Source organism: Mustela lutreola, chromosome 14, assembly GCF_030435805.1.
Source record: "Mustela lutreola isolate mMusLut2 chromosome 14, mMusLut2.pri, whole genome shotgun sequence".
Taxonomy (NCBI): Eukaryota; Metazoa; Chordata; class Mammalia; order Carnivora; family Mustelidae; genus Mustela; species Mustela lutreola.
The window spans coordinates 21,755,852-21,781,791 of record NC_081303.1 but is presented as its reverse complement, the minus strand read 5'-3'; the positions used below and the strand labels follow the sequence as shown (position 1 = coordinate 21,781,791).

Below are 25,940 nucleotides of genomic sequence, written 5' to 3'. Positions count from 1 at the left end.
CATGACCTGAGCCAAAGGCAGAGGCTTAACCCACTGAGCCACCCAGGGGCCCTAGAACTTTAGCTTTTCTTTAAACTACTCTTACGTGCCCTTTGACTTTACAAATCAGTGTCCATAGTGACACAAGAACATCACTAACCCACAATGCCTTGATTTCTAACACTCCTTTCCAAAATATAAGATCTAACTATCCTCTGAATTTGCACATGATTCCAGTGAAGTTGGTCAGGTAACTGCTGGGTTCTCAGCCCATGCTAAGAGAAATTCAGAAGTGAGTGGAGTTTTCAGGTAATGGTGAGCCCCGAAGGAAATGTCTACATTTCAAGTCCAAAGGGGTGCTTTCTTGTTACTTCTGTGGTTACAGTCATTGCCATTACCATCAGTGTTTCCTGCTCCTTCTTTCATAATTGACCGAATGGGACATAAGTCCTGAAAATAGGCTTGGGCACAGTATAATTTCCTAGTGATATACCACTGCCTGGCTGGCACAAATAAAAGTAGAGGGTCATGTGCACAATACGCATATGGAAGTTATTGACACCCCAGAGGCAAATTCTTAATAGTCAGTTCACGAATTTGTACTGGCACTTCCCAGTTGTTTATGCAAAATGTTTAAATCCACTCACTCAAACTTCTTTCCCTGTTGACTTTCCCTTAATTAATATTGCTGGAGAAGTGGGGGAAACCTAAGTGCTCAAGTGTTTGTTTTCCCAGAAGCTGAGGAACGTTGACACAATGCCAATGCTTTTCATAATTACTGGAGATGAAAAAAATGAATAGTTTATGATGCATGTCAACAAAATTGTTTCAGAAGACAAGCTTTATTTTTCTGAGAATAAGAGAATACAAATAAATTTACTCCAAGAAGAACATGCTTGCGTGCCTTTGTCTTAAAGTTCAGTTTGGACTTACTGATAACAAACATAAATCCTAGACTTCTAAGCAGCTCTACAATTTTACAGTTTCTTTTGCCTTTAATTGTCTGAAGAAAAGGCACATCGGTACTAAAAGCAGATACAGACATTGTTATAAAACTCAGTAGCTACATTTAGGTCAGAATAGGGTTACTATTAAACACAGAGCAACACTAATCTATAAGGCAGGTAGAAAATGATTCAATTGAAACAAACTTCCCAGTAAATTCTAGATTTATGGTAAGCGGCTTAAATCCTGGTCCTTAAATCCTTAAATCATTGGTTAAACATGATAGTCTTTTTGTATCCTAAGAATTCTGGGAGATTGAAGGAAAAAGTTATTTTTTCACTAAAATATATTCCACTTTATAAAGCAATGAGTTTGACCCCCCTTTATTCATCAGAAACATATTATCTAAGAGCAATATAATCAGCATTTCTTCCACTCTTCTTAATACCAGTATTGTAGCCACTGAAGACCTATGTTTCTTGAACATGATCACTTTTGTTATAGCCTTTAATTTAATGTCAGAATCCATTCATAAAAAGCACATTGCTTATTATAAATATGGGAGAGGAAAAGGGAAAGTTTTAACCTTTTATTCCCAGAATAGAAGGCTTCCTTTTTTTAAATTCTATCCCTCCCTTTCTCTAAATTCCCTTAAAATGCTATATGCTCATTTCAAAAAAATATTTACTGAAGCCCCTATGTTAATAATAACAGTACGACAATAACAACAATAATACCTAAGGTCTATTAAGTGTTTCCACGTGCCAGGCTCTCTTCTACGTGCTTGACATACATGCTATTGTTTATCCTCATAGTTTCTCCATGAGATAGAGACCGTTGCAGATATCCTCACTTTACAGTTTGGGAAACCAAGGCACTGAGTCCTTAAGTGACTGGCCCAAGGGAGGTCACGTAACTACGAGTGGGGAAGCCAGGATTAGCAAACACTCCATTTCCACAGATGCATTAATATGCAGGCGACTGCCAAGCAATTAGTGATAATTACCTGACACATCAAAAAATGTCTGTGCCCGTCCAGTCCCTGCACTGCTCACAGCGATGCAGTCATACGCGCCTTCGTCAGACAAAGTGACCTTTTCAATCTCCCAGTTCACACTGGCAGATTCTCTGGGGGTAACAAAATAGAAGCCTTTGAGTTATGATAAAAACAAGGCAAAGCTGAGAGCAGAAATTCCATTTTTTTAAAGTATTCATTCAAAAGAAAGATGTAAAAATAAACGGATTAAACTGCAGAGTTCTTTATAGTTGAAAATGACATACCTTTTAATTAGAACATTATGCTCTCTGAGCAAAAGTCACAACAAAGGTAATAAGATATGGACTCTGTGCATTTCTTTAAGGAAACATTTTCTGGCTATTTTGAAATATAAGATAATGAGTTAATACAGAAACACTCCTTAAATCCTCTCTCCTTTCACATTATTTCCAGTTTTGGGTCATGTTCGGGGTGGGGTTCTTAGCCAAAGCAATTCAGCCACATAATTCCTAAGTTTGAAAGTAGAAAATTCCAAAAAGATAAGTACTCTTTAACTTTCTTATGTTTAAGCTTCATGTAAGGCTATAGAACTATCTGGTTCAATCTGCGCATACATCAAGAAAAGACAAAAAAAAAATCAGTTTTATTATTGAACCTGTCATTTAGGTTAAAAAAAAAATTCCTGGGCGCCTGGGTGGCTCAGTGGTTAAGCTGCTGCCTTCGGCTCAGGTCATGATCTCAGGGTCCTGGGATCGAGTCCCGCATAGGGCTCTCTGCTCAGCAGGGAGCCTGCTTCCTCCTCTCTTTCTCTCTGCCTGCCTCTCTGTTTACTTGTGATTTCTCTCTGTCAAATAGATAAATAAAATCTTAAAAAAAAAAAAATTCCTTCCCTATAATACTTATCCATTCATTTAATAAACACTATTCTTTGTCCTTTAACACTCTTCAAAATTTTCTCATTCTCTGGAGGTGTCTTAGTAATAGATATTTAATTCTAATAGATATTTAATACCTAATTAATATATAATAATAGATATTTAATCACTAATTAATATTAGCAAGTTATTTATAAGATTCTAGTAATTTATAAAACAAGCATTATATTAATTTAAAATATAATTGAAAATCAAAACTATTTTCATAATTTTTTTCTTACATTCATCCATAGCTATTTATAACCTTAAACATTCTGGACACAGGTGAGATGAAAAGCCTACTGCAGAGTCAAGACACCTTCCACTGGAGTCTGAAAGTGTTGTGAGATATAATATCACAGTAATGACTCCAGATCTCTTGCCATGCAGACAGACCATACCTGTCACCAAAAAATCACGAAGAACTTATTGAGGTCTTAATGTGTATTTAGCACATTAGACTTTGTAAGCGAAAGTGAAGTCATAGGTTCCTGTCATCAGAAAAGTGAGAGAATGAGCAAAGTCATTGTTCCATACATTTTAGTAACCAAGAATATTCATTTTAGTTAGTTTCTTTTCAGTTGTGTATGCATTAGGTGTCAGTGGTCCTTACTGTCACATTCAGAAGGAACAGGATTATGAGTTGACTATAAGTCCTAGTGATCATCTAAGCTATATCTTTAGTGACTAATAGCAGTAAGTTGAGTCCAAGTTTATGATTCTCATTGTCTAGGAGGTACTGGGAAGTTCCAGGAAGGCAGGAGTTTGAAATACATAGAGTCATTCATGTTTTCTCCAATGCCTACTTCACAGCCAAGCATATATTAGGATTCATCAAAAACTTAGACACATGGAAATTTTAGTACAGACAGTAGCAGTTCTTACAGTCCCAAGTCCCTTGTTTTAGAAACAATTAAGTTGAGATTCAGGAAGAAGGATAACTGATTTTGTTCAAAGGCACATAACCAGTGTCAGATTGCTTGAAGAATATTCTTTATAGTGATACTTTCTCTTCTCTTATTTAGGACATAGGACATGAAAATAATTCTTTTATCATATTGTCGTCTCAGTTAACATTAAAATTATTTGGCCACAATAAGAAGTTTTGAGGGCATGGCCTTTGGAATAAGGAAAGAACATGTCAAATTCAAATGTGTCCTGTTGCGCATGCAAACTAATTCTCTCTTACATCCCCTAGTGACCATCGCGACTCACATAACAAAGATGAAGTCACATGTCCCAAGCTATTGGGAAATCTAGGGCAGGGACATGTGAGTGAATCAGGGTTAGAGTATCAATCCATCAGCACCAGGCCAAATTCTGTCTTTAGCCTTTCACAACCAAAGAGCTTAATATATGTCAGCAAGACATGTCACATCTCTGGGCCACAGAGCTGGAAAAATGAGAGAAAGAATTCTTGTGGCTTACCTCCCAGGAATTGTGTAGAATTAATGAATTAATGTTTACAAAGGATCTCAAGTGTCTTTGAAATATGTTACTATTTAAACTTGAAGCAGAATGATTTTATTTCATCAGGAAGTTATGCAGCTTTAACATTTGATACCCTGGTCAGTTATCCTGCTAATTATTAAACATGGAGCTAAGGCAAATCATCAAGTTGTACAGTATAAAAAAAAAGTAGCAGAAAATAATACAGTTCAATCTTTAAATAGTAGAATTTTTTTCCAAGTTAGGTTAATAGATTAAATGGGTTAATACTGTCAAATATTTAGCATCTTATAGAAGTTATATATATATTAGTATTGAATTAACAGCATAGAAGTTCTGTAAAATAATTCCTTGAGTTTTTACCAACATGTAGTTTGTTTCATTAGTAAGTTAAAAAAAGAGAAACATTTTCCAGAAATCATCCGCCAGTTTTCAAGGTCTACTTAATTTTATCATAGATTATACTTATCTAAAAACAACGAACCACCTTCACAAGGAAAAAGTCAGTGCCTTCTTGCCCACCTCCTCTGACTGCTAAATGCAGTGGCCACACATACTCCCACTCTCCCTGCTGCCCCCAACAAGCTCCCCTCCCCTGACCTTCTCCCCACCCTTCTTCTCCAGCCATGGTGGCTTCCTTCCCGTCTGTCTTTCCCACATGCCAGTTAGGTTCAGCCTTTGTGCATCTGTACTTACTGTTCCTAAAATGCAAATGCTTTTCGCTAGATATCCGCATGACCACCTCTCACCATGTTTAGGTCTATGCTGAAATGTCCCTTATCCTGAATTTTCAGATTGCAACTAAGCCAAAAACACATGCATCCCATCTACCAACATTAATCTCATCCCAATTAATCTGCTCTACATTTTGCCACAGTACTTAATTGGATTCACTTACCATAACACTTTAAATTGTGTTCAGAGCTTGTTTGCCCCAAGGACAACAAAGCTTAAACTTTTCTCTTTTGCAAGGACTCTTCCAAAATGTGGTCCCTAACCTTGTGTTCATAATTTTGTATTCTTCATCTTAACAAGAGACCCTTAATGGGCACCTGGGCGGCTCAAATCAGTTAAGTGTCTGCCTCTGGCTCAGGACATGATCTCAGGGTCCTGTGATCAACCCTGCATTGGGTCCCTGCTCAGTGGGGAGTCTGCTTCTCCCTCCCCCTCTGCCTGTTGCTCCGCCCTGCTTATAGTCTCTGTCAAATAAATAAAATCTTAAAAAAAAAAAAAAAAAGAACAAGCGACCCTTAAGTTATATAAAATTCAAACTCTTTAAAACTTGAATCAACCTTTGCATGGATTCTAGCACTTATTAAATTAACATATTATATTATATTATATTATATTATTTTCTAGCTTTCTCCATTACAACATAAGCTTCATGAGGGCAAAGACTTGGGTCTGTTTTGTTCATTGCTATATTCCAAGATGAGGGAACAAATGAGTGGGAATTTCCAATGAAAAAGCACATTAAAAGGTGTATCAATTTGTATTTAGATGTTTAAAGCTGTCTATAATTGCTAATAAAAACATGCACGCACTTTAAATACTGGTCTACTCCAAGCGTAACTCCATTTCTGACAAAGCTCAGGGTAAATGGTAAAAGACTCTCAACAGAGCAGGGAATTCGGCCTGGCTGCAGGTAGTATCCTGGGGTTTTCTTGGGCATTGTAACTCTGGGCGCATCTGGGAAGAAAAGAACACAGGCAACAAGATCACAATGACATTGTGTACTTCCTGCTAATCCGTTCAAAAGCTTCCTACTTCAATCATTCCAGTAAATCCTCTGCGTTCCAGTTAATCTAAATGACTAAAACCCACTTTAATGATCTTTCTTTGTTCAAACCTTATTAATTTTTTGATATCTCCATGGACCCCTTACTAAAGTATTCATTAAATCTAAGTCTCCATTTATTTTTAAGACACATTATTTTTTGGGCCACCAAGCTAGAAAAAAAAAGAAAAAGCTACCAAATTAGTTACCATACTTCATTATCTGTAGAACCTGTTTTTATTTCAAAAATGTAAATATATGAAAAGAACCCACATGCCTTAGAATTGAATGCAAAGGGTAGTTTTTGTCCCAAAATAATGGGAAAAGCTGATTTTTAAGAATCCAATAGAGGGGCACCTGGGTGGCTCAGTGGGTTAAACCTCTGCATTCAGCTCAGGTCATGATCTTGGGGTCCTGGGATCGAGTCCCGCATCAGGCCCTCTGCTCAGCAGGGAGCCTGCTTCCCCTCCTCTCTCTCTGCCTGCCTCTCTGCCCATTCGTGATCTCTGTCTGTCAAATAAATAAATAAAATCTTAAAAAAAAAAAAAAAAAAGAATCCAATAGATTTTGTAGTATTCAGTTTAGGGTGAAGACAACTAACTTTGAATAGTGTATATGAGGAAATACTGACAGTTCTATTTCACTGTTTGACAATGATTTAAGAACAGCTACACAGTTGTTTCTGAATTTCCCAAATTACAAACTTATGAATAAATGATAAACTGCTGTCCCTCAATCCAATACTACAATATTAATAACAATACAGATTTGTCTATCCACAGTTCTAGCTACAGTTCTAAATTTTGATCAGAGTTGCCATTAGCCTAGAGAAACAGCACAAATATAAAAATAGAAATGTTATCTCATGTCTCTAAATAATCCCTAATCTGTGATCTTATCTCTATATAATAACAAGTATATGAGTAACCTGGTTCACCAATTAACTAACTGCCAACTTAGTACATAAAGACAGAATCATCACCAGATGTGTACAAAGAATTATTGTTCACGAAGTAGGTTTCTGACAATCAATATAAACATTTAACCCATTTGGCCAATTTAGGTAGCTTGATCAAACATTTCACATGTGTGCCAGACCTTTTTTTTTTTTTTTTTTTTTTTTTGAGGTGAGAGGAGTAAGAGCACCAGAATTTCCCAGTTTCCATTCTTACACGGAGTGAAGCAATCAGAATTTTCAGATCTGCAATCAGTAAGACATAATATGCAACTTTGGATGTGCTTTTTATGATCAAGAAAAATTCTGCTACTTAAATGTAGATGCCCATCAATTTGATAATCCAGTAATAATGTGAAGATATTATTTTTTTACATTAGAGTTCATCCTTTTAGGACCACATCACTCCCTGAAACTATTAACACTCCAGTGTTCAGTAACATGGTGTCTCACCTGGGATGATACTAGAGAAGGAAACACTTGATACTCTCTGGAAAAGATAATCATCCTTATCATAGCCTGTTATTTTGAGAAAGAAAGCTTCATTCGGTGGTATAAAGTCAGAAATATTCCACACGCCATAAGGTTTTCGGTCTGGGTAGTATTTAACAGGAATAGTCTTAAGAGAACTGCCTGAGGTACTCAGAAGTTCAAGACGATCTACTCTGGCTGGGATGGAAATTCCAGAAGTATTGAGCAGCACATACGTAGGTATTCCTACAGGAGAAAAGATTTGTTATTATTTATAAGTAACATGCAATGGAGGTTATATATATCAAATAAATTCTTGCATAATAATAACAGATAAGTATCATGAGTACTACAAACTCTCCTATAAATTGTGGCTTAATTACAGAATCTTTTTTACATAAATAGTGTATATTTACAGAAACTTTAGAAATCCTAATAATTATTTTTATCTATTTTAACAATATTTATACATGGAAAAACTAGAATTGTGAATACTGTGTTACATGATGTTTAATAACATGAATATTTATTTTTAAAAACTCACTCTTTGTATCTCTCTAGTAACTACAGCCATAAAATAAATAAACAATAAAAAAGGAAATTTGAAGAGTCACAGTAGGATTAAGCATTTTTTAGCTATAAAACTAAATGAATAGATCCTGCATGAATAAAATAAGAAGAACAAGGTTTAAGAAGCAGCAGGAATTTTATCTTTGAATTCACAATAATACATGATGTCTTTTAATTTTTTACCTATGTAGACACATAAAATCCACATTTTTTTACCTTAACAACACAGCAATTTATACATGTCAGTAAAAAGTCTCAAGACCTACATCAGTAGTTTTAAAGGTTCAGTAAGTTTAGGAATCCACTGCAGTGCTTGGTACAATGTGTATTCCTGTGTCCAACCTAATTCAGTTCTAATTTAGGAGAGCTGGCGTGGGTCCCGGGAATCTTAATTTTTAACAAGCTCTCTGAGTAATTTCAGTATCACTGGTCTTGGGACTAGACTTTGAGAAAAAAAAAAAAAAAAGACTATGCCAAGAATACAATTATGTTTAAAGTACAAATGCTATGTTTCCCAATTTTGTTAAATACAACAGAATTATAAAATCACAGAGAGTTTGAGAAATATTTTGCGCTTGGGTATCTACTATGTCGATTTTGGTAGTATGTACATACAAACCTTGCACTGGTCTGCTGACTGTCTTTTTGAAGTCCAGGGTGGGCTTTCTCGAAAAACCAGCTCGGAAATCAATAGTACTAAGTCCAGTGATGCGAACAGAGTGCCTTCCACTGCTCGAAATCTGAAAAATGTTGAAAGACAAATCCCATCAGTTGATCCAGGTTACCAGTCACAATAAACACTAACCAGGATGGGAAACTATAGAGTGTTTAATTAGGACGGATGTCCAATAACTGAAGCTCTGATCTGGGTGTTCTAAACTTAACTAGGATTCTACACCTTAAGTGCAAGTTTTATAATACATATCCCAGAGGACTGCCCTAAAATAAAATTCAGTAATACACTGCAAGCCAATGTTAAAAGATACAGGTGTTCAGTCACCAGTGAATAGCCCTGGAGTTAATCTGTAAAAGCTCCACAAGGATACAAATCTTTGTTTTGTATACTCTGGTTTACATGGTAGATGTTTAGCAGTATCGATGAAATGAATGAATGACTAACTCTTCTCCCCTTACTATCCAGGTTTGATTCTGGAAAATAGTTCCTTTTTATTTGCCTCTGGGAAGACACAGCCAGGGCAAGCACTCTTGACCACTCTCCAGATTTGAGCCAACCAGCATCCCCAGCTCAGTCAGCAGTGTCCCTATCAAGGCACTAGGTGCTGGAGACACAAATGTGAGTACAACATGGTCCCTATCCTCTAAGAGCTCATGGCTTGTGAAGAAGACAGATGGAGAAATAGAAATCTTTAATATGATACAGTATTAGAAATACATAAAAGGAACAGATTAGACTATAGTTTGGCTCAAACCTCCTAAAGAGGATGATGGCTGGTACAGGAATTCAGTAAAGTGTCAGGATATAAAATCAATACACAGAAATCAGTTGCATTTTTTTACATCAAAAACAAGACAGAAGAAAGAGAAATTAAGGAGTCAATCCCATTTAAAATTGCACCCAAAACCACAAGATACCTAGGAATAAACCTAACCAAAGAGGCAAAGCATCTATACTCAGAAAACTATAAGGTACTCATGAAAGAAAATGAGGAAGACACAAAGAAATGGAAAAATGTTCCATGCTCCTGGACTGGAAGAACAAACATTGTGAAAATGTCTATGGTACCCAAAGCATCTACACATTTAATGCAATCCCTATCAAAATACCATCCATTTTTTTCAAAGAAATGGAACAAATAATCCTAAAATTTATATGGAACCAGAAAAGACCTCAAATAGCCAAAGAAATATTGAAAAAGAAAGCCAAAGTTGGTGGCATCACAATTCCGGATTTCAAGCTCTATTACAAAGTTGTCATCATCAAGACAGTATGGTACTGGCACAAGAACAGACACATAGATCAGTGAAACAGAATAGAGAGCCCAGAAATAGACCCTCAACTCTCTGGTCAACTAATCTTCAACAAAGAAGGAAGGAGTGTCCAACGGAAAAAGACAGCCTCTTCAATAAATGGTGCTGGGAAAATTGGACAGCCACATGCAGAACAATGAAATTGGACCATTTCCTTACACCACACATGAAAATAGACTCAAAATGGATGAAGAACCTCAATGTGAGAAAGGAATCCATCAAAATCCTTGAGGAGAACACAGGCAACAACCTCTTTGACCTCAGCCAAAGCAACTTCTTCCTAGAAACATCACCAAAGGCAAGGAAAGCAAGGACAAAAATGAACTATTGGTACTTCATCAAGATCAAAAGCTTTTGCACAGCAAAGGAAACAGTTAACAAAACCAAAAGACAACTGACAGAATGGGAGAAGATATTTGCAAACAACATATCAGATAAAGGGCTAGTATCCAAAATCTATAAAGAGCTTAGCAAACTCAACACCCAAAGAACAAATAATCCAATCAAGAAATGGGCAGAGGACATGAACAGACATTTCTGCAAAGAAGACATCCAGATGGCCAGATGACACATGAAAAAGTGCTCCACATCACTCGGCAACAGGGAAATACAAAGCAAAACCACAATGAGATACCACCTCACACCAGTCAGAATGGCTAAAATTTACAGGTCAGGAAATGACAGATGCTGGTGAGGATGCGGAGAAAGGGGAACCCTCCTATACTGTTGGTGGGAATGCAAGCTGATGCAGCCACTCTGGAAAACAGCATGGAGGTTGCTCAAAAAGTTGAAAATAGAGCTACCTTATGCCCCAGCAATTGCACTACTGGGTATTTACCCTAAAGATACAAACGTAGTGATCCGAAGGGACACATGCACCCGAATGTTTATAGCAGCAATGTCTGCAATAACCAACTATGGAAAGAACCTAGCTGTCCATCAACAGATGAATGGATAAAGAAGATTTGGCATATACATACAATGGAATACTATGCAGCCATCAAAAGAAATGAAATCTTGCCATTTGTGAAAACGTGGATGAAACTAGAGGGTATTATGTTGAGTGAAATAAATCAATTGGAGAAAGGCAACTATCATATGATCTCCCTGATATGAGGAAGTAGAGATGCAACATAGGGGGTTGGGGGGTAGGAAAAGAATAAATGAAACAAGATAGGATCGGGAGGGAGACAAACCATAAGAGACTCTTAATCTCACAAAACAAACTGAGGGTGACTGGGGGGAGGGGTGTAGGGAGTGGGTGGTGGAGTTATGGACATTGGGGAGGGTATGTGATATGGTGAGTGCTATGAAGTGTGTACACCTGGCAATTCACAGACCCATACCCCTGGGGCTAATAATACATTACATGTTTATAAAAAAAATTTAAAAATTTTAAAAAAGAGGATGATGGCTAAATTAAATATTGAATGATAACTCAGCACTGAAGTGACTCCCATGTGTAAAAATCATATGTAATTTGGATGAGAACGACAGGATAAACATTAATGTTTATAGGGTACTTCCTGTATGTCCAGACTCTTTAAATACATTGGATTATTTAATTTTCATCACAATCTTATCTGATATATATCGTCATTATCATCATCACACAGATAAGGAGGGGGGGCACTGAGACTTTAAGTAGTTTCCCAGGTTCACAAGGCATTCTAACTATAGAAGCGGGGTTTTAATGGAAAGGTCAGGTTCCAGGGTCTTCCCCACAGTGCTGCATTGTCTTCCAAGGGCAAGATAAGTCAGAGTTAGCCTCCATCTCAGTATCTTTCAACCTACGATCTGAGGAACACCTATCTATAGCTACACAAAATCACTCAGGTTGTTTCTTGAAAATGCAGACTTCTGGGCTCCAGTCCAGATTTACTGGATCAGAATCTTTGGTGAGTGGAGACTAGGAATCTACATTTTAAAAATCCACCCAACATTTATGAATAAGAGTTCACCATTATTTTTTTTACATTGATTATCAAGATTCTCAAGATAAAATGACCACATGATAGTAGCATTGATAGAATGTACTAGAAATATATGTGCCTATATTATACATAACCATACAAAAAATTTTAATCTGGTGAGCAGCTAGATTAAGCCCACACCATGATTAAAAACATGCCATCCCCAGGGGTCTGCAAACTACAAAGCCTTCCTGAAATCACTGTGGTTCCTTGTTATTTAGCAACAAGGAGAGGAAAGATGAGAAGATATGTCCCTTTTGCTATCATATTTTTTTGTCATTGAGCAAGACCTGCAAAATCCCCAAAAGAAAAAAAAAGTGAAAGAAAAGAAAAAACCTACATCTCCATAAAAACAGGTTTGTTGTATTCTCAGTATAAAGGACGCTGCTAATGACTACAGCTCACTTTCCTAAGGGTTAAAAAGACTGTATATTTAAGTGTGGGGGTCTCAGTACCACCACTTATTCTATTATCTCTAAAGGAAAATATGTCATGAATTCCATATAATAAAGCAAAAATATGTATCTCTATATTATATCTATATATAATATATAATATATATATATAATATATAATATATATAATATACATAACTTATATCTCAGTGAGAAAATTAAAAATTACCCATGCTTGAAAATACAGCATCTTCCATTACTAAACAATACATTAAAAATAAAGCAGAGTTGATGAATAGGGAGCTTCCTTATAACCACTATAGACTTAGTGTAAAATAAATTAATTTTCATCCTTAAAATACACTATTTAACAAAGTATGCTGAAATAAGAATGTGGGTTTCCTATTCTCTGAGCAATGACAAAAATATGAAGGATAATAAGTTAACAAAATATTTTAACTTCATGTTTCTATATTATATGATAAATAGTAGGAATATCTGCATAGAATTTAAAAGGCTTTGTAAATAAAAGATACTTTCAAATAAGTCAGTTTTCATGCAAAATTATATCCAACTGGGAGCAAAGGATATCACAAATAAATCAAAATTATGGTTTAAAAATAATAAAGGGAAGAAATTTAAACTAAGTTTAAAAAGACCTCTGGCACTCATGTATGCATTTATCATTCTTTAATCATTCTCTTAAAATAATTACAATAATATTTGATAATATTGTGGGAACACCAACATCACATTAAAATGTCTTTATAAGAAAGTGCCATAGGAGCACCTGGGTGGCTCAGTCAGTTAAGCAGCTGACTCTTGACTTCAGCTCAGGGTCTTGGGATCAGTTCCATGTGAGACTCTGCACTGAGTGTGGAGTCTGCTTCTTTCCCTTTCCCTCTGCCTCTGCCCCTTCCCCCAACTCATGTGTTCTCTTTCCCTAAAATAAATAAACATATATTAAGAAAAAAGTACCATAGTTTACTTGATAATTTAAGTCTGTTTTCTTAAGATAAACTATTATTTTAGTCTGTTTCTTAGCTGAGCTCCCTTTTTCAAATATTAGTGTTAATAAGAACAAAAGGTCCTTGGGGCACCTGGGTGGCTCAGTGGGTTAAGCCTCTGCCTTCAGCTCAGGTCACAATCTCGGGGTCCTGGGATCGAGCCCCGCGTCGGGCTCTCTGCTCAGCAGGGAGCCTGCTTCCCCCTCTCTCTGTGCCTGCCTCTCTGCCTACCTGTGATCTCTCTCTCTGTGTCAAATAAATCTTTAAAAAAAAAGGAAGAACAAAAGGTCCTATGTATGATGATGGTAAGATGAACCAGGAAAAGGACAAAGAGAAAGAAAGAAATACTAACATATAAAAAATGCGTACTGTAAAACAGTGTAAGTAATCACTTTTGGTCTTTACAAAAACCCTGTACAGGAGTATGTTATCCTAATTTCACAGATCAGAGAGATTAAGTAATTTGCTCAAAGTCATAAATACAGCAGGGGGCAGAGATGTGATATGAACTCAGTGAGGCTCCAGAAACCAACATTTATAGGCACCCCATGCATTTCTCATGTCTATCTTAATGGATTTGATTATGCTGGTTTTAGAGATTACACTGAAATAGTATTGTGAAACTTCCAAGACAATTCAGAGGAGAGAAGCAGAGGCATATGAGAGAAAAGAAGGAAGGGATGGAAAGAGCAGAAGGGGACAAGTTGCTTCAAGACAGAACACCAAACCTACATACAGTTAAACCTGCTAAATTCACAAAAGTCTTGTTATTAATGGATTTCCTGGGATATTTTTTAATGAAGCTGAACTTTGCCCTGCATCAAAGTACAGAAGTTATAATGAACATACAAAGCTTTCAGGAAACTCCAGAAATATTGGGAGAAGGCTCTGGATTCTCACATGTTATGGACACAAGAGGATTGGAGGAACAATAATCATATGAAGGTCTTGGAGCAACAAAGAATATTCAGCTAATTCTGTAACTGAGTCTGGGAGGCAGTCCAGCTGCATATTCTTTCTTTTTTTCCCCCCCTCCAAATTATTTTAGCTATTTTAGTGTCATTTTTCTTTATGTATAATAAAATTAGTAAGACCACAATTACTGATTTAATATTTTTCTATTCGGTCTTTAAATCATGTAGATTTAGATCATGTGAGTTATTTGAATTTGACTCCAAAAAGCATCTATCTACCACAGAATATCTTGAAGTATCATTTCTTCACAGAACCACCCTAACCTCATTGCTTCTGCAGTTAAGAAGAAGGAAATCTAGGGGCGCCTGGGTTGCTCAGTGGGTTAAGCCTCTGTCTTCAGCTCAGGTCATGATCTCAAAGTCCTGGGGTCAAGCCCCACATTGGCTTCCCTGCTCAGTAGGGAGCCTGCTCCCCGCCCCCTCTGCCTGCCTACTTGTGATTTCTCTCTCTCTCTCTGCCAAATAAATAAGATCTTTTAAAATAAAAAGAAGAGGGAAATCTAGAAACAGCATGATAGCTCCAACCTTAACAAAAACATTTCTAGACACTAGACACCAAACAGGATTTGTATGGGCTAGAACCTCTGAGTGTCTTTCATACAGTTTTTCATACAGAGGGTTTTTCTGAGAGTATTTCATAAAGCATATTTACTCATACAATTTTTAAGTTCATAAAGATCTATTATGAACTTTATTCTGAATTAAAGTAAATTACTCTCTGAATTCAAAGTCATGAATTCAAAATTACTCTGAATTCATTAATGCTCTGAATTGTAAATGTCATGTTTGTTAAATCATGGAAGGGTCTGAGTCAGGAATACACAGGCTGCTTGCAGTGTGAGCAGAGCAGAGGCAAAGATAAAATTATATTTGTTATTTACTGGCATCCTAAAGGTGGTCAACAAGTAGCCTTGATCCACAAAGGAGTAAGAGAAAAGAAGGAGCAGAGTAGACCAGAGTCTAGGTTTCTGGACTGGAGTCTGTGAGCAGTTAAAAAGGACAGAGTGAAGTACCATGGAGAGCTCCAGGAAACATTAGTGACTCTTCTGCTGTCTTCCTGGTCAGCTCTACTGCACATGGATCTACTTCTTAGTTTAAGCATAAAGGCCTATTAAGTACCTCTCTATACTGAAAGTCCATTAAGGCAGTAACTATATCATATTCATCATCTATGAAATATTACTCAATAGGTACTTAATAAGTGTAGGTTTAACAAATGATATTAAAGCCATCTAAATGCCTAATGTTGGTAATTTTCCTTAGATTCCTTAAGTACTAGTGAATGCCAGATTCATCAAGAATCTTGAATTTTTCTAGGAGCATTGTGTTAAGTATGTTCGCACATTATTTCATGTAATCCTACTGCATCCAAAGATGACTTTATAGCACCACAAAGAAATTGAGGATTGCAGAAAGGGAGATGGATGGGGGCATGGGGTAACTGGGTATGGGCATTAAGGAGGGCCCGTGATGTGATGAGCACTGGGTATTATACACAGCCAATGAATCATTGAACATTACATCAAAAATTGTGTATTTGCTAATTGAATTTAAAGGTTTTTAAAAAAAGACAGAGAAAATAAACTGATGTTCAAATAAATGATAACTTGCCTAGGTTTAGATAGCAAGTTCAATGGCAACCATTCCAAGTTCAGTGTTCTTTCCGTAGGACCTAAGTCTATGCACAGCATTTTAGGATAATAATCTCTGGGCTGATCTGGGTATATGGGTAGCAGACAATAATACCCTTCACCTATTCATTTACCATTGTTACATTTCTTTCTTTTTTTTTTTTAAATTTTATTTATTTATTTGACAGACAGAGATCACAAGTAGGCAGAGAAGCAGGCAGAGAGACAAGGGGAAGCAGGCTCCCTGCTGAGCAGAGAGCCGGATGCTGGGCTCCATCCCAGGACCCTGGGATCATGACCTGAGCTGAAGGCAGAGGCTTTAACCCACCATTGGCTTTAACCCAATGGTAGGCGCCCCTACCATTGTTACATAGTTCTAAATATGCTTTCCCTTAGGACAGGTTAGTGGTGTATTAGTAAACTGCTTTCTGAGGCGGGGAGAAGCCTTAATTTTTGGCATTTGCTGGTGTAAATAATACCACCAAGGCTGATTTCAAGTTTTCCACATGACATTACTGAATACAGAGGTAGGAATGAAAAGTGTGTAATTTCCTCTATGGGCCATTACAAGCTAGATCCAGTATATCGCTAGGCCATGAAAATAGGGAGTAAAGTATGTCTACCATTCACAGAGATGTCGTGTCATCCCAGAAGTGACACAACTCCCTTTTTCTAAAAATTCAATGCACATCCTCCAGTCTTTTCCCTCATTATAATAACTGAAGAGGCCAAATGTTCTAAATTATTGTGGAGCCTCCATCAGCTTGGATTCCCAAGCGACTGTGTAAAGTAGAGCATCTTGTCAACACCCAAAGGGCATGTAACATTAGTAAGGAATTACTGTCTTGTATTAAGGAATTACTGTCTTGTGAGAATTCCTCCTACTTACTACTAAATGTGAAACCTGTCCTATTATAAGTTGAATTAAAATCTGATTGATAGAGCTGGCTTTGCTTTTTCTTTCCTAAAGAGTTTCAATGTTTTATTTAAAAAAAAAAAAAAAAAGCCCAAAGTAGAGGGGGAAAGTCACATATAATTTGCATTAATGAAAGTATAAAAATAATTTTCAATTTACACATATTCAAGAGTATAAGAAAAACTAATTATACCATTAATGTATTAGTAAGTAGGTATTATTTTTCCCATTTTTCTCAGACTCATGAAATAAGGTAATTTCATTAAGGTCAAAAAATATTAAGTAGTGGATCTTAAATTTAAAAAGATGCCCTATGATCCTGCAGTTGCACTACTGGGTATTTACCCCAAAGATACTGATGTAGTGTAAAGAAGGGCCATCTGTTCATAGCAGCAATGGCCACAGTCGCCAAACTGTGGAAAGAACCAAGATGCCCCTCAATGGACGAATGGATAAAGAAGATATGGTCCATATATACAATGGAGTATTATGCCTTCATCAGAAAGGATGAATGCCCAACTTTTGTATCAACATGGATAGGAGTAGAAGAGATTATGCTGAGTGAAATCAGTCAAGCAGAGAAAGTCAAGTATCATATGGTTTCATTTACTTGTGGAGCATAAGGAATAACATGGTGGACACTGGGAGATGGAGAGAAGTGAGTTGGGGGAAATCGGAGGGGGAGACGAACCATGAGAGACTGTGGACTCTGAGAAACAAACTGAAGGTTTTGGAGGGGAGAGGGGTAGGGGGTTGGGTGAGCCTGGTGGTGGGTATTAAGGAGGGCACGTATTGCATGGAGCACTGGGTATGGTGCATTAACAATGAATTCTGGAACACTGAAAAAGAAATAAAATAAAATAAAATAATAAAAAAAGATGCCAAACTCTTTTCGAAGTATTTGTTCCTGAAGGGCATACTGTTCTTCAGAAATTAAAGAAATATTGTGGTTTCAAATATTTACTGAGAACCTACTATGGACTAAGTATCATGCCAGCCACAAAACATAATAATGTTAGCTAGATTTAAATACCATCATTTTATTAAGCATTGTATTTTTAAAGAAATGTGATACAGGGAGAGAAATGTACCCAAAGCACAGAATAAATTCTATTTCAATATATACATATAGATAAACATATGCATTTATATATAACACAAGTGTATAGATTTTTTTTTTTAAGATTTTTATTTATTTATTTAACAGACAGAGATCACAAGTAGGCAGAGAAGCAGGCAGAGAGAGAGGAGGAAGCAGGCTCCCAGCTGAGCAGAGAGCCCGATGAGGGCTTCGATCCCAGGACCCTGGGATCATGACCTGAGCCGAAGGCAGAGGCTTTAACCCACTGAGCCACCCAGGCGCCCTATAGATTTCTTTTTTAAAGGAAACATTCCATTTGGTTGATAACCTGATATCAGCACACTAAAATAACTGGGAAATTTTCCAGGAAAAATCCACTATAAAGCATTCCATTGACCCAAAACATCTGAATTAAGGATGTATCTAATTCCTTTAAATAACACACCTGGTATAGTCTTCATGCTTATTTAAGAGTCACCAGGTGAGAATAATTGGAGGCATAATAATCTTTTTGTGTGGTCCATTGTAGACTTGAATTTTTTAAAATTATGATTCCTAAACAAGTTTATGCCACTTGAGTATGATTTCCAAAATATTCTTATCTTTAGAAAATCCATTAGTAGTCTCTGGCAACCAGCATAGCCATCTGAAACCAGAATATTTTCTATTAGTCTCAGAATCCCAATATGATCATGTGGTTGCATACACATCTTTCTCTACGTGGAAGGTTATCTAAGGACAATTTATCCAAATTTACTCAACAGAAATGTGACCCAGGGGATGTGTTAGATTCCATGATCACACTGATAATCCTGGGCTAATAGAAGCAGTTTGTACCATGTAAAAACCCAAGGGTGCTGACAATTATTTGATGTCTTTGTAGGAAGTGTCCCTGAAGGAACAGACGACAAAATTTGGCCCGAGAGTTTCTGTGGTTATATTCAAATATTCTATATATAGGTACAGCTCCCTGAATGGAAAATCTGTATTGCTCAGAAATAATATCCAGGATTTGGAGATTCCCTACAATGGAAATTTAGGGACATAAGATGACTTTCCCTTTTGTTTTTAATAAAACTTTACATTCTAACTTTCCTCTTTTTAACAGGTTTTCACCAGCATCAGAAGTGTCTGCAGCAGACACCCGAGTCATTTATACGACCTATATGGAGGAGTTGAGTCATTGTCTCTGTTTGGTAAGAGTGCCCTAATAAGTCACAGGAATGTAATCACCAAGGCTTTAAAGGAAAACTACAGAGGAAAAGAAACTACCACTGTCATAGCATTTTATTTTATTTTTGATTTATTTACTTTTCGTTTTATTATATTATATTATATATTATATTAAATCACAGACAAATTAAGGTGTTCCGTACTAGCACATCAACTAGAGGCTAAAATCAACTCCTCAGCCTGCTTCCTTGGATATCATCAGAATAAATGTGTTAGGTTTTATTCGTGAATATTTATACAGTTCATTTCCAGGCATTGTGGCATATGCCAGTGATAAAATATGGTCTAGAGTAAAATAGAGAAAATCTGTACAGAAATCATGGGGTGCTTGGGTGACTCAGTCAGTTAAGTGGTGATTTCCTCTCAAGTCATGATCTCATGAGTCATGGAGCTGAGCACCTCTCTGGGCTCCTTGTTCAGTACAGTCTGCTTGAGTACACAGTCTCCCTCTGCCCCTCCCCCTGCTGGTGTTCTCTCTTGTTCTCTGGCTCTAGTCTCTCGAATAAATAAATCAATAAATATTTAACAAAATATTTAAGGGGGAAAATCATCAAAGAGCGAGGTGCAGAAAAATTGCATTAGAAAGCCAGAGGGAAAAGGAGAGCCTTTCAGATGGAAAAAGTCAGAAAAGGCTTGATAAAAGTGTTGTCATTTGCTGTGGAAGTTGTAAGTCAGACAGAAAGCAAGGGCATTCTAGGAAAAGGAGCAACATAAGAGAAATCATGGGGCAAGAGAATGTGGTAGGAGATGGGGAGAGGGACAGTATAAAGTTATATTTGACTAGAGCATAAAGGCTAGTGATGGTCAGGAGCTAGCAGGATTGGTTGAGGCTCGTTGGTTGCCTTTGAATACCATGCTAAGGTCAAATAATAGACTGATTGTTCTCCGTACTTGGGATTAAAAACTGCTTTGTGAAATAATCAAAAAGCCATTATTAATTCTTCTAATAGAGCAGACATTTTCCAGGTAGCAGAGTGCATGGGAGATAACACCAGGGATATACTATCTAATCTCAGACCTTTCTCTTCTGGAGAAAGTGCACATGTAAAACATTATCACTCATTAGCCATCTGAAAGGGAGAGCCAAAGTCAGCAGTGGTATTTGTATCAGTAGGTTCAGCTCAATTTCCTTTGCATCAACCTGACATGTTATTTTGGCATTTCGTTTAGGAGCAAAATAAGCTTATTATCTTTAAAATCCATTGTAATGTGTGTCCTTTGTTCAGCTGCCACTAATTGTACTCTAGAAATGGGGTAACGGCAAAACCAGAGGCTTTTGGGGTGAGAACTAGATATGAATTTAAGATAATATGATAATAGATACTGTGTCCTTTTATTGTTTTCTTAATTATAGGAGACTGAGCTTAGAGACTTGTCTAAACAGAGTCCCCATCACCTCATCCCCTTAGCATCTCCCTCCTCACTCACAGAGTAATCCTCAGTGCTTCTCTGTTCTTAATTATCAATTAAAAGGTGCTTAGTGCCCATTAAATACTGGGGAACAAGGCCCAGGGCAGAAACACCATAAATGTTTATTGAATGGATGACTGAATGGGTAGGTGTGTTAGGCACGAGCTAAAACCACAGCCATGCAATATTCCTATTCTTCTAAGCAAGAGTTTTACTAGAAGAAATACCACTGGTAGCAATCCAAATCACCTGTAGATGTGGTTCAAAGACTTTGCAATAAATTGCCAATAATGCAAAAGAAATGTCGTCACTTGTACATATTTCACAATCAATAACCAATGTCTTAATCAGAAAGTAAGAACAAGTTGCCTCAGTGAACCTGCTAGCTCAAGACACTGCGGACTTAGGTCATGCTTAAAGTATTTGAGGAAAAAAGAGACTCAGAACCTTCTATACTCTTTCCAACTGTGGTCACAAAAAGTCAGACTCAACACTAGTCATACTGTGGGCAAGTTGGTTGAAATAACCATAACATCAAATTTGGCCATTTTTATTTAAAACAGAGCAGTAAAGTCTTCATCATTGTCAATCTACTGCACCTAGTAAATACTGAGTAACTAGTATTGGCAGGGAGCTGGGTGAGTAAAACAGGCAGATGAACCGTTATATTTCACTTTCACTATATTTTCACTTATACTCTTACCCCATAATATCCACCTTCCAAAACATCCATAATACAGTTTCTACTTTTCCTACAAGGCTGAGAGTTCTGAGAATAAAGAACCGATATTCTAGGGCTTGAATGGAGTTACGGTGGAAACTTTCATTAAGTTGGGAAAGTTAATACAGGCATTGTTTTAAAAAGGAAAAAGCAAAAAAAAAACTGGCATTCAGTGTGGTGCATAAACAATGCATTCTGGAACACTGAAAAGAAATTAAAACATAAATTAAAAAAAAAAACTGGCATTAAAAAATGGTGCCTCAACTTGCTATGGTGTAAAATGCACTTTGGCAACAGCTCTACCCCTTCAACCAGGAGTCCATGAATTCACTTTTTTTTTTTTTTTTTTTTTTAATGTAGGGAAGCTGAGATAGCAAGAGTAAATGATGCAAAGAGTATCTTCATTTGAGTTATCCCAGAAGGATTCTAGAGCACGTTGTTTATTTTGGAGGTACAAAGGATGCTAATAGGAAGAGGAGAAATGATACAGGAAAAGAAATGCATCCTCAAAAGTGTGCTTTTAACCCTGCTCCCATGCGGACAACAGGAGCTTATTCCTGCAGAGACTGAAAACTGTTCCTGAGGGGTCTCATTCTCTGGCTGAACAGCCTTCTTCTGTTCTGGGGGAAAGAAAAAAATCCTCCTGGGCACAGTAATGCAGATACGGGAGTTGGAAGTAGGCCAGAGCACACTGAAAACCCTGGGAAATATGGACAAGTCACTCAAATATCCACTCCAGTAGGTCCCATGTACCACTTGCAGCAGAACTGGATTTCAGCATGTCGTATCCTGAATTCTGGGTGTATGTTCTCTCCTTCATATCACCCTAACACAAGGCTTACAGTGAACATACACTACTGAGTGTATTTTAGGATCCAAATACCAGTTGGTGTTAAAATAAACTAGGAATGCAGATTCACCAAATAACCATAGCCAACAGAACTTGAGTGCTTCCTTTGTAATGGGAACTATGCTACTAAGTATTTTATTTGTAGATCTTAATTTTATTCTCAGCACAATTCTACCAAGTAAAGAACTATCACTGCCATCTCTACATTGTGAGGAGGAACGCAAGGCACAGAGAACTTAACAGTCTTGAGGAAATGTGGCTTTTAAGAGGCAGGGCTGAGAATCCAACCCAGGTAGCCCTGTACTAGAGTCGATGCCCCTAACCATTATTCTCTAAAGGCTCTATCTCTTTCTGTTCTGGAGGTAGGAATGTATAATAAAATCAATCTCCAGGTCCAATCATCAGAAAACTACCTGAGAAATTTAAATGCACTCTGCAGGGGCGCCTGGGTGGCTCAGTGGGTTAAAGCCTCTGCCTTCGGCTCAGGTCATGATCCCAGGGTCCTGGGATCGAAGCCCTCATCGGGCTCTCTGCTCAGCAGGGAGCCTGCTTCCCTTCCTCTCTCTCTGCCTGCCTCTCTGCCTACTTGTGATCTCTGTCTGTCAAATAAATAAATATAATCTTTAAAAAAAAATGCACTCTGCAGTGACATCAATGCATTTTATGGCCACTAAAACTTAATACTACCAAATTCAAGGGATCAAAACACCTTTACAAATGCACTATATATACTGCTCTTTAGTAAAAGCTTTCTCCATGATTGCAAGGGAAGATATATACATAAACTTGTATACACTTTATAAAACATGCCAACAACAAAGTAAAATACACAGACTTTGTAAGATAATCGTACCTTCACTGTCCACATTCCAGCCTCTGGCTCTTTAACATTCACTACCTTGGCAGAGTTATAGATATTTAATAACTCGTTCAGGCCAAATCCCTTTTTTATCAGCTTCCCTAAAAGACATAAAGGTAACAAGTACAATCTTTATTTCAGCTATGTGTGTTAGCTGTATACATTTCTAATATAAGTTACCTGATGGACATTTGTGCCTTTAGCTCAAAACATTATTTAAATCTAAAATAGGTTTAATTTCTGGTTTCTGGATATTGACACTGGAGTATCAGATTCCCATTTGCCATGTGGATTTGGTCTAAAAATAAGAATAATAATTGACAGAATAATCATTTTGCCAAAGCCAAATTAGATAACAATTATTATGGCTACTGAGAAGTTAGGTGCTGTCACTAGAGACATTCTAATTTAATAGATGGCAAGAACAGTAAACCATAATAAATGTCTTTTTGGAGATCACTCAAGGTATTACTAACATGAGAGCCTTGGGCCTTTTTGTGCACAAAGCACAGAATGTTAAGCTGTTTTCCAGCGAGCACAGGAGAAGGCTTTTATTGTCATATTTAAAGGAGGCAGTGGAAGGAAGTAGCATGATACCATCTCCTACTGACCTGAGATTTATCTCAAGTATCTAATAGTTGGAACCTAGAGAAGAGGAAAAGCAAATTTGGAAGTAAGCCATAGTTTAGTTATTGACTTCACTCTTGGCTCTCCTATGGACTACTTCTACAGTTAAAATACTAATCAATTATAAGAATCCCTTGTTTGGGGGCACCTGGGTGGCTCAGTGGGTTAAGCCGCTGCCTTCGGCTCAGGTCATGATCTCAGGGTCCTGGGATCGAGTCCCGCATCGGGCTCTCTGCTCAGCAGGGAGCCTGCTTCCCTCTCTCTCTCTCTGCCTGCCTCTCAGTCTACTTGTGATTTCTCTCTGTCAAATAAATAAATAAAATATTAAAAAAAAAAAAGAATCCCATGTTTGCATCAAAAGTTTTACAGTCACATAACTTTTAAAATATCAGTGTCGATGTCAATGACTTTTTTAAGTAGTAGAACCATCATGTAATGGATATGGGCATTTTTAATTATCCAGATTGTGAAAACCACAACTCTTTCCTGGGTAGCATGGATATTAGAAGGGAATGCTACCTCTATGGACAAATTCATTTATTTGGCTAAACCTGGAAGAGTCTTGAAAGATAGGTTTTGCTTGTTTTGCACATTACAATTTGATTGGTAGTATGAATGCCTTAAAGACAATTTCCTTGGCTGTATTCTTTTAGGGATTAGCTATTCTCTAAGATTCAGACTGAATAAATAAGAAAGCTAGTTACCCTCTTTCTATGTATAAATCCTCACAGATAGGTTAAAAAAAAAGTAACACACTAAAACCACAATGGAAATAATAATACTTTGCAAACATCAACAGATAAGAAAAATATTTCTAAATGCAACCAGTAGGGAAATTAGGTTTTTATCTTTACTAGATTACTTTTCAATGTAAGTCTTATTATAATATTAACTAGTAATGAAATCGGGCCAATTCTTAGGTTTGTAACATGTAATTGGAAAAACAGTAAATTTTTTTTTAACAGCAAATTTTTAAAAAAGATTTTATTTATTTATTTGACAGAGAAAAAGAGAGAGACCAAGCATGAGTAGTGGCAGGCAGAGGGAAAGGGAGAAGCAGGCTCCCCACTGAGCAAGGAGCCCAATGCGTGGCTCGATCGCAGGACCTAAAGATCATGATCTGAGCCAAAGGCAGATGCTTCACTATCTGAGCCACCCAACCACCCCAAAATATTATTTTAATAAGAGCATGAATGTGGTCTTTAATTGTCTTCTGTAAAATTAAATATTACAAAGAATATGATATGGTAAAAAACTAGGCAGTTTGGGTACCTGGGTGGCTTAGTGGGTTAAGCAGCTGCCTTAGCTCAGGTCATGACCCCAGGGTCCTGGGATGGAGCCCCATGTCGGGGTCCCACATCACCCCACACCACCTACTTCAGCCCTCCCCCTGCTTGTGCTCTCTATCTTGCTTGAACGTTCTCTGTCAAATAAATAAATAAAATCTTTTTAAAAAAGAAAATATAAGAGTGTTCCCCTTTCTCCACAATGTTTATAGCAGCAATGGCCACAATTGCCAAACTGTGGAAAGAACCAAGATGCCCTTCAACAGACGAATGGGTAAGGAAGATGTGGTCCATATACACTATGGAGTATTATGCCTCCATCAGAAAGGATGAATACCCAACCTTTGTAGCAACATGGACAAGACTGGAAGAGATTATGCTGAGTGAAATCAATCAAGCACAGAGAGTCAATTATCATATGGTTTCACTTATTTGTGGAGCATAACAAATAGCATGGAGGCCATGGGGAGTTAGAGAGGAGAAGGGAGTTGGGGTAAATTGGAAGGGGAGGTGAATCATGAGACACTATGGACTCTGAAAAACAATCTGAGGGGTTTGAAGTGGCGGGGAGTAGGAGGTGGGGTACCAGGTGGTGGGTATTATATAGGGCCCGGATTGCATGGAGCGCTGGGTGTGGTGAAAAAATAATGAATACTGTTATGCTGAAAATAAATTAAAAAAAAAAGAAAGAAAATGAACTAGGCAGTTGTTTTAAAAGGAGACTTTTCATGTCATTCATTAAAAATACATAAAATACTGCATTTTACAGAACATATACTGTGAAATATTTCCTCATACATAAATTAGGAAAATATAACTTTAGGCTCAAATTTAATTTTTTTCCTTTTAAGCAGTTTAGCTACAATTAAGTGACTCAATATCTATATAAATTATTAGGAGTTTCAGGTTTATTTAAATCTCATGGTAATTC

General features: G+C 37.1%; 1 protein-coding gene across 3 annotated transcripts in view; it reads right to left on the bottom strand.

The window, feature by feature from the left end:
• The window catches only part of HMCN1 (hemicentin 1), a 475,982-nt gene that overhangs the window by 266,832 nt on the left and 183,210 nt on the right, over positions 1-25,940 (bottom strand). For all 3 annotated transcript variants that reach the window (XM_059145201.1, XM_059145202.1, XM_059145204.1), the window contains exons 6-10: positions 23,091-23,197; positions 8,677-8,797; positions 7,470-7,733; positions 5,829-5,973; positions 1,931-2,052 (exon numbers count right to left, since the gene is read on the bottom strand). In XM_059145201.1, coding sequence (XP_059001184.1) covers positions 1,931-2,052; positions 5,829-5,973; positions 7,470-7,733; positions 8,677-8,797; positions 23,091-23,197 — 759 coding nt within the window. The remainder of the gene's footprint in view (positions 1-1,930; positions 2,053-5,828; positions 5,974-7,469; positions 7,734-8,676; positions 8,798-23,090; positions 23,198-25,940) is intronic.